At 41.3% G+C, this 14,359-nt stretch overlaps 1 protein-coding gene across 1 annotated transcript; it reads right to left on the bottom strand.

The window, feature by feature from the left end:
- Positions 1 to 12,927: 12,927 nt before the first annotated feature.
- LOC140859929 (uncharacterized) lies at positions 12,928 to 13,829 on the bottom strand. Its single transcript, XM_073262559.1, has 2 exons — positions 13,686 to 13,829; positions 12,928 to 13,362 (listed from the first exon to the last, which is right to left on the bottom strand). The coding sequence occupies exons 1-2, from the start codon at positions 13,827 to 13,829 to the stop codon at positions 12,928 to 12,930; spliced, it is 579 nt and encodes a 192-aa protein (XP_073118660.1).
- Between the last annotated feature and the right edge of the window lie 530 nt (positions 13,830 to 14,359).

Below are 14,359 nucleotides of genomic sequence, written 5' to 3' on the forward strand. Positions count from 1 at the left end.
AACAAACACCACCACCGGAACTAGAGGAAGAAGAAGTAGATCCAGACTTTTTGAAAGACTGAGCACGGGGACCCAAAGAACTCGCAGGCCTAGACTGAGAGAAAGACCTGTTACGCCAAATGCTATCCTTCGCCTGATGACAATGGCTCACCAAACAATCATAGGTCATATCATCACTGACCGCCACTCGATCGTGAATCTCTGGGTTAAGACCCTGAAGGAACAGATTGTACTTCATATCGGAGCTATTAGCAATCTCAGGGCAATAGGATAATAGATCGAATAACTTCTGCTGATACTCGTCAATCGCCAAAGATTCCTGATGTAAACTCAGTAACTCACCCTCCTTCGCCTAACGGAGTGCAGGAGGAAAGTATAGCTTCTGAAAAGTTATGCGGAACTCGGCCCAAGTAGCAACTCCTCTCGCCGCAACGAATGGTGTAGAAGTGAATCTATACCACTTACGGGCTCGCCCATCCAGAAGGAAACCAAGAGTCTCCATCTTCTGCTCCTCAGTACAGTGAAATGTCTAAAAACAAGTCTCCATGCGATCTAGCCAGTTCTCCGCATCCTCCGGAGTCTCGCCACCGAACAAGGGCTTAGGACCCATCTGCAAGAATAGGTGCACACTGAAATGGTTCTCATCATGATGACGATGATGGCGTTCCCGACACGCTCCCGATCACCATCGCCCCAACGTCCACCTATACTGCCATGGCTACTCTGATCATCGCGATCCGCCATCTACAAGATTACCTCACGGTTATCTTATGCAGAATCTAAATCCCAAGAATACTATGCATGCTCTGATACCATAAATTTAGTTACCCTTACCGAGATCACCTACAAATCAGAAACTTAGGAATGCAATTAACTTAATTAAACAGTAAACAAGAATTAAACTGCGGAAGCAATAACAATATACAATCCCAAGAAAAGGAATCTGTAAATACCCAAATAGTTATACAACCAAATCAAAATACTGTATCAACCCAATACAATAAAATCCTAGGCGAAGCTCCAGCTGGCCAACCATTGCCTAGTCCCTCTTGGATCCACCCGCCTCATCCAATCACAAACTTGCCCCATGGAATAGGATGTCCAGATAAACAAAGTACGATATGTGAGAATAAAACGCTCAGCCCGAGAGTATGAGTATACATGAATGCAAGTGTACCTCCTACTGACTAGAGGCCAAGAATCAGATAACAAAGATAGACTGGGCTCTGGTATGTAGCACGTTGTGCCATCGCTTCAGGAGGTGGCTCACATACCGAAAATCAGTGGATACTCCAGACCCAAATTGATGGAAGTCCATCCACTAAATGGATAGGGAAAACCCTACTACCAGACATCTCAAAAGAGATAGCTCAATATGCAAATGTATGCAGCATATAATCATGTCATATAAATCATGCAGTCACATAATACATGCATACTCAGTCAAGATATCTCGAACAGTACTTTTGTGTCTCAATTACTAGGCAAGCTCTACCAGCTCTAGATCCACGCCTATAATCTGCACTACACTGCCAAATGATACTAATATCATTATAGTGCTCTAAAAGCCTTAACTAAGCTATTGAATACTCCTAAATATTTTTAGGAAGAAAAAGCTATACCTGCGTCCGTCGTCAGCCCTTTGTTGTCGCTTGCCTCAAACTAGGCCACAGCTGCGCTACAACGCCTGGATCGCTACGCCACTGCCGGATTCCCAATGGGCCGCCTAGAATTCCCTAGATCTAAGCTAGAAGACTAAGGAATCGACAAAAGAGAGGTGATTGGTGAACTCAAAAGTGAGACTCGGCACCCCTATTTATAGACGAAGTTTGGGCCGTCCGAACTAGCTTTGGAGGATCTGAACATGATCGGAGCGTCCAATCTAGACTTCGAGTCGTCCGAAGTCCCATCCGAACATCAGCCATGACGTCACTTTGCTGACGTAATCAATGACATAATACCTAGTCCAGATCGGACCGTCCGAACTTGCCGACGGAGCGTCCGAACACGTTCGGAGCCTCCGATCCCTGCTTCGGATTGTCCGATCACGTTCAGAGCCTCCGATCTTCCTTTCGGAGCGTCCGAACTCAGGGTTCCAAATTACGATTAGTTCTTTAATCTCTTTATTTGGTTACGGGCTACTACAGTTCGGGCCGTCTAATCCTAGTTCGAATCTTCCGAATGTGCCTTAACTCCGAAGTCAATATGTCTACTTCGGAGCTCCCGGCTTGCTATGTTTGGATCATTCAAAGTCCTTTTCGGACCGTCCGAACTGACTCAAATATTGAAAGTCCAATTATTGATTCTGAAGTCCGATTAAATCCCGGGATTGGTTAATTACTAACCCTTAATCATGTTTAACATATTATTATCTTAAAATGGGTTCTGGGTTACTACATTCTCCCCACCTTTAGATATTTCGTCCGCGAAATAAAATCTAAAGACAAATCAATATATCAATATGAAACATCAAACCATGTTTTATTACAATCAACTGTAATTACATCTTTACATGGTAATCAAAAGTACAAAGCAAACAACTCAGGATATTTTGCTCGCATACGGCTTCCGGTTTCCCAAGTTGCTTCTTCAATGCCTCGACGCTTCCACTGTGTCATTACAAGTGGTATAGTCTTATTCCAAAGAAATTTCTCCTTCCTGTCTAGGATACGAAGTGGTCGTTCGACATACGACAGATCTGGCTCTAGCTGAACATCAGTAGGCTGGATAATATGAGATTCATTAGCTATGTACTATCGAAGTAACGACACATGAAAAACATCATGTATACTGGAAAGATATGGTAGTAACGCCAAACGATGAGCAACATCTCCGATCTTTTCCAGTATCTGGAAAGGTCCAATGAAACGGGGTGACAACTTGCCTTTCACACCGAATCTCATCACCTTCTTGAATGGTGATACTCGCAAGAACACATATTCACCAGGTTAGAAAGAAAGTGGCCTGCGGTGAATATTAGCATAACTGGCTTGCCGATCTTGAGCAGCTTTAATCCTCCGCTTAATCAAATCTACCTTGTCTACAATCTGCTGCACAAACTCAGGACCCTTGACTTGTCGTTCTCCTATCTCATCCCAGAATAACGGAGTACGACATCATCGACCATATAATGCCTCGAAAGGTTCCATATCAATACTACGATGATAACTGTTATTGTAGGCAAATTCAATCAAAGGTAACTAATCCTGCCAAGAAAAACTAAAATCCTTGACAGAAGAACATAACATATCCTCCAATGTACGAATCGTCCATTCCGACTATCCATCAGTCTCCGGATGATATGCAATACTTAAACTTAGAGTGGTACCCAACACCTGTTGAAAACTACCCCAGAAATGTGAGGTAAATCGCTGGTCTCTATCACTGGCTATGATAACTGGAATCCCATTTAATCGCACTATCTCCTGGATGTATAAGCATGACATGCGATCATAAGAATACTCCCGGTTGTAAGGAATAAAATGTATTGATTTTGTCAAATGGTCAACAACGACCCAGATAGCATCACATTGACGTGAATTCATAGGCAAGTGGATGACAAAATCCATAGTCACGTGCTTTCACTTCCATTCGGGAATCTCAAGATTCTGCATTAATCCACTTTGTCATCGGTGTTGAGCCTTGACCTGTTGACAAACCAAACATTGAGAAACAAATTTATATACACTTTGCCTTATCCCCTTCCACCAGAATCTAGTTCGCAAATCCTTATACATTTTCATGCTTCCAGGATGAACTGACAATCGACTCCTGTGAGCTTGAGAAACAATATCATTCCTGAGCTCCGCAACATCAGGCACAACCACTCGATTTGATAAGCACAATAAACCATCCGCCTGATAATGGTATCCAAATGTATTAACTCCATTGGCTAGACGTGCCAAATGCTGAGTCTTAACATCAGATATTTGAGCGTCTCTAATCCGAGAATACAAAGTTGGCTCGGATAATATAGTATACAAACGAATTTCATTTCTTTCTTTCTTATGCTTGAGTGTAAAACTCATTGAACAGCATTCCTGAATCATATGAGATAATTCACTAGTCTGAAGCGCAAAAAGTCTCACCTGCCAAATCAAGGCATCAGCAGTAAGATTAGCAGAACTTGGATGATATTTGATCTCGCAATCATAATCTTTCAATAAATCCATCCAGCGTCTTTGTCGCATATTCAACTCCGCCATAGTGAATAAGTATTTCAGACTCTTGTGATCCGTGAATATCTTAAATTTCTCGCCATAAAGATAATGCCTCCAGATCTTGAGTGCAAATACAATGGCGGCTAACTTGAGATCATGCACTGGATAATTATTCTCATGTGTTTTCAACTGTCGAGAAGCATAGGCAATAACATGTCCATGTTGTGTCAGAACACATCCTAAACCCTGAACAGAGACATTAGTATAGACAACATAACCTCCTGATCCAGAAGGTAGAGCTAGCACAAGTGCAGTAGTAATATGTATACGCAGCTCGTGAAATGACTCCTCACAATCCGAGGACCATATGAAGGCAATATCTTTCCGTGTAAGCTGTGTCAAAAGCCTGGCCAATTGTCCAAAATTCTCGATGAACCGACTGTAATAACCAGCTAGACCCAAGAAACTTTGAATCTCAACAATCATCGTCGAACAAGATCAGTTCAGCACTGTCTCTATCTTACTAGGATCAAATAGATATTCCCTCACTAGAAATCACATGACCGAAAAACGCTACCCGATCAAGACAAAATTTGCACTTTCTCAATTTCGCATACAACTTCTTATCTCGTAGTGTCTGCAATACAATTCTCAGATGATGTGCATGCTCATTCTTGTCATGAGAATAAACAAGAATATCATCAATGAAGACAATGACAAATCTATATCCAAATATTCTCGAAAAACTTGATTCATCAGATTCTAAAGACTGCCGGTGCATTTGTCAAACCGAATGGCATCACAAGAAATTCATAATGCCCATATCTGGTCCTAAAAGCAGTCGTAGAAATATCTGAGTCTCGTACCCGCATATGATGGTATCCAGATGTCAGATCTATCTTGGAGTAGACAAAGTACCCTGTACATGATCGAACTGATCATCAATCCGCAGCAAAGGATACTTATTCTTGATGGTGACACGATTCACCTACTTGTAATCAATACATAATTGCATCGATCCATCCTTTTTCTTGACAAACAAAACAGGTGATCCCCACGGAGAAACTCTTGGACGAATATATCCCTTATCAAGCAGATCCGGCAACTGCTATTTCAATTCACTCATATCTGACAGGTGTCAGATGATAAGGTTCTTGGGATATAGGCGTAGTTCCTGGTGCTAGATCAATTCCAAATTCAACCTCTCGAACCGGAAGAAAACCAGGAATCTAATCAGGGAATACATCAGGAAACTCGCTAACAACCGGTAACTGATCAATACCCGGACTACTCATAGACGTATCAACTGCATAGATGAGATAGCCCTCCCCACCTGACTCTAAGACATGACATGCCTTCAAAGCCGATACAAGTGGCATCGGAGGTCGCGCACCCTCACCATAAAAGTACCAGATCTTACCCTCATCAGGATGAAAATGTACCAGACGCTGATAACAATCCACAGTAGCGTGATACAAATTCAGTATATCTATTCACAAAATACAGTCAAAATCTGCCATTGCTAAAATCATTAGATTAGCCGGTAACTCATGACTCTCAAACTCTAGAAGGCAACCCATCACTAGATGCTTAGTTACTACCTTCTGCTCCAATGGAGTAGATACAACTAAACCCATATCTAATGATACATAAGGTAATCTATGTCTCTTAACAAAGCGACTAGAAATAAAGGAATGCGATGCTCCAGTATCAATTAAAACAAGTGCAGAAATACCACATAACAAAAAGGTACCTGCCAACATGCGATCGCTTCCCTCAGTAGCCTGTTCCTGAGACAGAGCAAATACATGCCCTTGAGTCTGTGGACGGTAACCAGAAGAACTCTGTGGTACTGGCTGCTGATGTGGAAAATTAGAAGCTGAGATCCAACCTGTGATCCCGATCCACTAGCAGAACTCATACGCTGAGGACAATATCTCTGCAAATGTCCCTGCTCACCACAAATATAACAAGCACCAGTAGCCTTCCGAGACAAAGCTGCAAGATGTTTCCCAGCACAATGACTGCAAAACTCCTCCTTATTCTTCTTTTTCCCAAAATAGAACGTACCTCATGAGCCACGAGAACCAGATAAAGTAGTAGTAGAATAATACATAGGTACAGATTGCACAAAATATTGAGCCCTAGGCCCAAGAGATCCACTAGTCTGTCATGACATCATCAACAGTGCTCGCCTTTTGCTGTTCTCCACTTGATGGCAACGGTTCACCAAAGTCTCATAAGATGTCGGATCATCACAAACGACAACTTGTGAATAGATATCTTGATTCAAGCCTTGCAAAAAGATATAATACTTGGATGCATCACTGTCATTGATATGAGTAATGAAAGGTAGCAGATCAAGAAATCGTTGCTGATACTGATCAATAGTCATAGATCCCTGTCTCAGCGTCAACAACTCCATAGATCGTGCATGGCGGACTCCTGGAGGAAAATATAATTTCTGAAACTGCTGACATAAATCCCCCCAAGTCACCCGTCCTCTCTCCGTACGTGCCTGAGTAGCCTTGGAATCCCACCATAAGCGTTCTCGATCCTCTAGAACAAATTCTAGAACCTCCAGTTTCTGCTCTTCAATACAATCGTAAGCTCGAAAAGCACTCTCGAGTTTAGACATCCAACCTCTTGCTTGTTTAGGATTTTCCCCACCCAATAAATGCTTCGGTCCTACTTGCATAAACTTATTGATAGTATAGCGACGTCTACCCTCATGAGGACGATGTCGATCCTCTTGATGATGGCGACGGTGATGATAATGATGACCACATTCCTGGCCAACACTACCATGGCTCTAATTACCTCTCCCAGCCATATCCTGAAAAGATTTGAACATTTAAAATTCCAAATGCGCAATAATTACTCAAGATTAGACTAAATCCCAGTTACTAATCCCAAAATCTAAGCATGCTCTGATACCAAAAATGTAGTGACCCTACATTGAATTAACTACTAATTGACAACTAATAGCATGCATTAAACTTAATAAAGCAAAAATGCTTAACAGAGTAAACTTGCAAAAACATAATCCATAATTTACATATTAGCTTAGTAAAACATATGCAGGCTTAATACTGTAGTGATACTAGAGAGCCAGTTAGTAGATGATTCAATGCAGGGTCACTACATGTTTAGTTTTGTCCGATTGAGGGCGATAGTTGGTTTTTCTATGGTGAGGGAGTGCGACCTCTTATGCCTCTTGTTTTAGCTCTGAGGGCTAGTCAGGCTTTAGAGGCGGGTGGATAAGGCGACCTTATCTATGCGATTGATACATCCACAGTGAGCAGGACTGTATAGGAGTTACCTTTAGTTTGCGAGTACTCAAATGTTTTTTTGGATGAGATTCCAGGGTTTCCTCCTGTTAGAGAAGTTGAGTTTGGGATTGATCTTGTTCCAGGGATGACATCGATTTCTCGTGCATTTTTTCGTATAGCGCTAGTAGATATGAGGGAGTTGCAGGTTGCAGGATTTGTTAGATAAGGGATATATCCCACCCAGCATCTCGCCTTGGGTTGAGCCAGTAATTTTTGTCAAGAAGAAAGATGGTTATATGCATCTATATATCGATTACAGATAGTTGAACCAAGCGACGGTTAAGAACAAATAACCTTTGCCATAGATTGATGATTTGTTCGACCAACTTTAGGGTACTTCTATATAATCCAAGATTGATCGAAGGCCAGGGAATCATCAGTTGCGTTTTCGAGATGCGGAAATTTCAAAGACATAATTTCGTACTAGGTATGGTCATTACGAGTTTTTAGTAATGCCTTTTTGGTTGACGAACACACCTGCATTGTTCATGGATTTGATGAACCGAGTCTTCCACAATTATCTAGACAAGTTTGTTGTGGTCTTTATTGATGACATTTTGGTCTACTATCATAGTATTAACGAGCATGCAAAACACTTGAAGCTTGTACTACAGATTCTTCGTGAGAAGCAGTTATATGCCAAGTTCAGTAAGTGTGAGTTTTGGATTTATCGAGTGGCATTCCTTGGTCATGTCATATCTTGGGAAGGTGTATTGGTTGACCCGAGTAAGACTTAAGCTATTTTGAATTGATAACGTCCAACGATAGCTTCAGAGATTCGTAGCTTCTTGGGTTTAGCAAGGTATTATCGTCGATTTATTGAGAATTTATCATGAATTGCTAGGCCATTGACACAACCGACAAAGAAGGATATTCTTTTTATCTGGTCAAGCGAGTGTGAGCAGAGCTTTGGCGAGTTGAGATTCGATTGACTACCACACATGTTCTCGCATTAAAATACGGATCGAGAGGTTATGTGGTGTATATAGATGCATCTGTTCAAGGATGAGGTTGTGTGTTGACATAGAATGGACATGTGATTACCTATGCTTCTAGACAGTTGAAAACCCAAGAAGGGAACTACCTAGTGCATGATCTAGAGCTTGCAGAGATCGTGTTTGCAATGAAGATTTGACGTCATTATCTGTATGGTGGGTGGTTTGAGATCTTTTTGGATCACAAGAGTTTGAATTACTTGTTCACTCAGGCAGAGTTGAACATGCGACAGTGTATATGGATGGATCTTCTTAAGGACTATTATTGTGCGATTAAGTACCATCCGGGTACTTCGAATCTAGGAGCAGATGCACTTAGCTGTAATGTGAGTATTTGTTCTCTCCGCACTAGTGCAAGAGTTAGTTCCATTCAAGAGTGTTGTTCTTCAGGTTTTATGTTTCGACATAAGAGAGGAAAACAAGATCTGAGTGTTTTCAGTACTATCTGAGCCATATTTGTTTGCTCGTATTTGAGAAGTGCAGTTTTCTGATCCAAAGACGCAGAAGTTAGCGAAACTTGCTCATGAAGACAACACATTCGGTTTCCATTTTAAGACAAAAAGATTGTTATGTTTGTCTAGTAGAGTTGTGGTACCTGACGATTCAACTTTGCAAGATGAGATTCTATCCCAGGCTCATTGTAGTAGATTTGTCGTGCACGTAGGCAGTGCCAAGATGTATAAGGATCTACACACTAGATTCAAGTGAAAAGGTATGAAACACAGTGTTTATCAGTTTGTCTCTTGATGTCTTGTTTGTCAACAGATCAAGCAGAGTATCATCGACCAGGTGGTCTAATTCAGAGTTTGGAGATTCCGGAATGGAAGTGGAAGCATGTGACGATGGATTTTGTCACCCACTTGCCGATGATATTTGGGTTGTTGTGGACAAGTTTTCCAAGTCTGCTCATTTTCTTCCGTATAACCGCGAGTTCACTTATGATTGCATGATGAGGTTATATATTCAGGAGATTGTGCGGTTACATGGAGTTCCTTTGAGAATCGTCAGCGATAGAGATCCGAGGTTTACCTCACAATTTTGTGGTAGCTTTTAGCAAGCTTTGGGTACTACTATGTGATTGAGTACTGCTTATCACCCAGAGACAGACGGTCAGTCTAAGAGGAATATTCGGACATTAGAGGATATGTTGAGGACTTCAGCAATGGATTTTGGATTATCCTAGTAAGATCACTTGCCGTTGATAGAGTTCTCCTGCAATAACATCTATCATAATAGTATTAGAATTACACCATTTGAGGCTCTTTATGGTCTCCGTTGTCATACACCCTTGTTTAGGGATGAGGTAGGGGAATGACAAGTCGAAGGACTAGAATTGATCCTACAAATCGTTGACAAAGTTGAGTTGATCAAGAAAAGGATAAAGACATCACAAGACAAACATGCCAGTTATGCCAATATCAGGCGTAGACCGTTGCATTTTGAGACGGGAGAGTATGTTTTCCTTAGAGTATTGCCTTTCCAGAAGGTGATGAGATTCGGTTCGAAGGGCAAATTAGTGCTTAGGTTTATTGGAACATTCAAAATATTGGAAAATATTTGAGATTTGGACCGTTTGGCGTTATCATCGTATCTCTCCAGTATTCACAATATGTACTCCATAAGTATATTGCAGATGAGTCGCACATTCTGCATCCGACAGAGGTTCTGCTTGAGCATGATTTTTCGTACATGGAGAAACCACTGAGGATTCTCAACAATAAGGACAGGTACTCTGGAATAAACACATTATTCTAGTCATGGTTCAATGGTAGCTCGAGGCACTGAGAAAGCGACTTGGGAGTTAGAGAGTCGTATGTGTTCTTAGCATCCAGAGTTGTTTTGATTTTAGTTTTAGTATCTCAGACCAGAATCAGCTACTAACAAAGTCTTAAACATGCAATTAAATCTTAAAACGCAAAAAAATTAAATTCAGCGAAAACCTAAACCAAAAATACAAAATCACCGGCAAAACAACCGGGCTACAATCAAATAATGTTATACAATCCCATCGAATACAAAGCACTAAAATCCATAACTAACAACCTGATAAGAAAGCAGGAAAAACCACGGAACCACTGCAGCTCAACGACCGCTACCTCCGGGTCCGTCCAACCTAAGCCCTGCCCCATAGAATAGGGTGTATAACACAAAACACTATGGACGTGAGCATAAAACGCTCAGTACAGAAGTACAAATATACATATTTCATGTATGCACATGCAATATATCCGGATCCAAATCAATGGAATCCATCCACTAGAAATACGGGGCTGAGCGACCCCTACTAAGGCTACGCAAATCAAGGCATAAAGCTCAACATGTTCATGCATGCAACATACTATCAATGCATATAAAAATACCACGTGAAACATGCAAACATAATACATGTATATTCTACCAGGCTATCTCGGATAATATGTCCGTACCTATATCTGGACAACTCATGCACCCTAGTAACCTAGCAATCCAGGAACTCAAATTCCAAGCCTATAAGCAATAATCACCATATCATTTATAATACTCTAAAAGTCTTAACTAAACCATTACATACTCCATAATCTCTATTGAGATCCAATGATATACCTGCGTTCGTCATCAGCCCGTTGATGAAGTCTGCCATAAAACTTAGGCATTGCTCCGCTACTATCCGCGCAGCACTCCTCCACTCTCGGCCTTACAATAGGACGTCTAGAAAGCCAAAAAATCCAAAAAGACTAGCTAGAATAGAGAGAGGAAGGAAAATGGTGCGCTTGGAAATGTGGATCGACACCTTTATTTATAGACAGAGATCGAAACCTCCGATTGCACGATTGGATCTTTCGATTTGATTGGACCTTCCAATCCATGCTTCCGAACTCCCTCTACCAACCACGTGTTCTTCCTTCTAGAAGATGGCTACCGACAGTAGATCATAACTTTTGATCTCATTGACATCAATTCTTACATAATTTTCTGGACAACTTGCATTTGGTGACGATCTTAGATTCCGATCGCACTTCAAAGCTTCTCATCCTACCCTGAGCTTCCGAACTCTATTCGGAGCTTCCGATCTACCCGAGGCTCAAGTTTTACCGGACCATTTTGATCGTTCTGAATCTATTTATCAAATTCTTAAACTCAATTGAGGATCCCTTAATCATGTTTTAACCAATTAAACATAATCAGACGATTTACTAACTTAATTTTAAGACGAGTTACAACATTCTCCCTCACTTAAGATTTTTTGTCCTCTAAATCAGGACTAGGATATCAGAAAAAATTATATTGAAACAACTTGTATAACAATACTATAGTTTTTACAATACAACTGGACAGCTGAAATATAATACAATCAAAAAAACTTCGGATGCTCAGAATGCATACGGCTCTCCAACTCCCAAGTCGCTTCCTCAGTGCCTCGACGCTGCCACTGAACCATGACTAGAGGAATGCATCTATTCCTAAGCACCTTGTACTTTCTGTCAAGAATTTGGAGCAGTCTCTCCACGTATGACAAATCAGGCTCAAGCTTAACCTTAGTCGGATGCAGAATGTGCGACTCATCTGCAACATACTAACGAAGTAGCGACACGTGGAACACGTTGTGAATGCTAGAAAGATACGATGGTAAGGCCAAATGATAAGCCACATCTCCAACTTTCTCCAAGATCTCAAATGGACCAATGAATCTAGGCGCTAAATTTCTCTTGAGACCAAATCTCATTACCTTTTGGAAAGGTGAAACTCGCAAGAAAACATGCTCTCCTGGCTCGAAATGCAAAGGTCTACGCTTAGTGTTTGCATAGCTGGCCTACCTATTCTGTGCAATCTTGACCCTCTTCTTGATCAGTTCAACTTTATCCACAATCTGCTGAATCAACTCTGGTCCCTCAACTAGTCTTTCCCCTACTTCATCCCAGAATAAGGGCGTTCGAAAACGGCGACCATAAAGAGCCTCAAACGGTGCCATGCCAATACTACGATGATAGCTATTGTTATAAGATAACTCTATCATCGGCAGATTATGTTGCCAAGATAACCCAAAATCCATCACTAAAACACTCAGCATATCCTATAATGTTCGAATAGTCCTTTCAGACTGACCAATAGTCTCTGGAGGATATGCTGTGCTGATACTCAAAGTGATACCCAAAGCACGTTGAAAACTTCCCCAAAATTGTGAGGTGAACCTCGGATATCTGTCACTGACAATACTCAGTGGCACTCCATGCAACCACACAATCTTTTGGATGTACAATCTAGCTATGCGATCAAAACTGAACTTGCGATTTCATGTAAGAAAATGAGCGGACTTGGACAATCTGTCCACCACAACCCAAATGGCATCACACTGTCTAGAAGACATTGGAAAATGGGTGACAAAATCCATCGTCACATGCTCCCACTTCCACTCAAGAATCTCCAAACTATGCAGTAGATCACCCGATCGACGATGCTCCGTCATATCTGCTGACAAACAAGGAAATGGGATAAAAAATTGTAAACATTGTGCTTCATCCCTTTCCACAAGAATCTGGTACATAGATCCTTGTACATCTTAGCACTATCTGGATGTACGTTGAATCTACTATGATGAGCTTGAGACAGAATCTTCTCGTGCAAAGATGAATCATCAGGCACAACCGCTCTTCTAGATGAAAATGACAAACCATCTGACTGAAAATGGAAGCCAAATGTGTTGTGTCTCTGAGCATGCCTGGCTAACCTTTGCGTCTTTGGATCAGAAAGATGAATTTCTCGGATACGAGCAAACAACGTCGGATCGGCTAACACTGAAAATGCTCGAATCCCTTTGTGATCTCCCTTGTGGCGAAAAGTGAAACCCAAAGAACACCACTCATGAACAACACTAGACACAGCTCTATTATGAAAGTACTAACATAAAAATTACGGTTGAGCGCATCTGCAGCTAGGTTCGCAGAACCCGGATGATACTTGATCTCACGACCATAATCCTTAAGAAGACCCATCCAATGACGCTGCCTCATGTTCAACTCTGCCTGAGTGAACAAATAAGTCAAACTCTTATGATCACAATAAATCTCTAAACTCTCACCATATAGGTAATGTCGCCAAATCTTGAGTACAAACACTATTTTCGCAAACTTTAAGTCATGCACTGGATAATTCCCTTCGTGAGCCTTCAGCTGCCTAGAAACATAGGCAATTACATGCCAATTCTATGTCAACACACATACCAAACCCTGGAGAGATGCGTCTGTGTAAACCACATAATCACCAAAACTCGATGGCAAAGAAATCACAGGAATGCTAGTCAGACGTCCCCTCAACTCATCGAAGCTATGCTCACACTCCGCGGACCAGACAAAAGTAACATCCATCCTTGTCAACTGTGTCAATGGTCGGGAAATCCGTGAGAAATTCTCGATGAATCGTCGGTAGTATCCTACAAAACCCAAAAAACTACGAATCTCAGAAGCTGTCTTCGAACGCGACCAATTCAAAATAGCTTCCGTCTTACTCGGATCTACTGAAACACCATCCCGAGAAATGACATGACCTAGAAACACTACTCGATCAATCCAAAACTCGCACTTTCTGAACATGACATAAAACCACCTCTATCAAAGAATCTGCAGTACAACTCTCAAGTGCTGAGCATGCTCCTCGATATTGCGGGAATAAATCAGAATGTCGCCGATGAAAACTACAACGAACCTATCCAAGTAATCTCAGAAAACCCTGTTCATTAAATCCATGAACACTACTGGTGCGTTTGTCAAACCAAAAGGCATCACTAAGAACTTATAGTGACTATACCTTGTACGAAACGCAGTCTTTGAAATATCCACATCATGAACTTGTAATTGATGATATCATGTTCTCAAGTCAATATTGGAGTACACTGAAG

This window comes from Henckelia pumila, chromosome 1 (assembly GCF_033568475.1).
Source record: "Henckelia pumila isolate YLH828 chromosome 1, ASM3356847v2, whole genome shotgun sequence".
NCBI lineage: Eukaryota > Viridiplantae > Streptophyta > Magnoliopsida > Lamiales > Gesneriaceae > Henckelia > Henckelia pumila.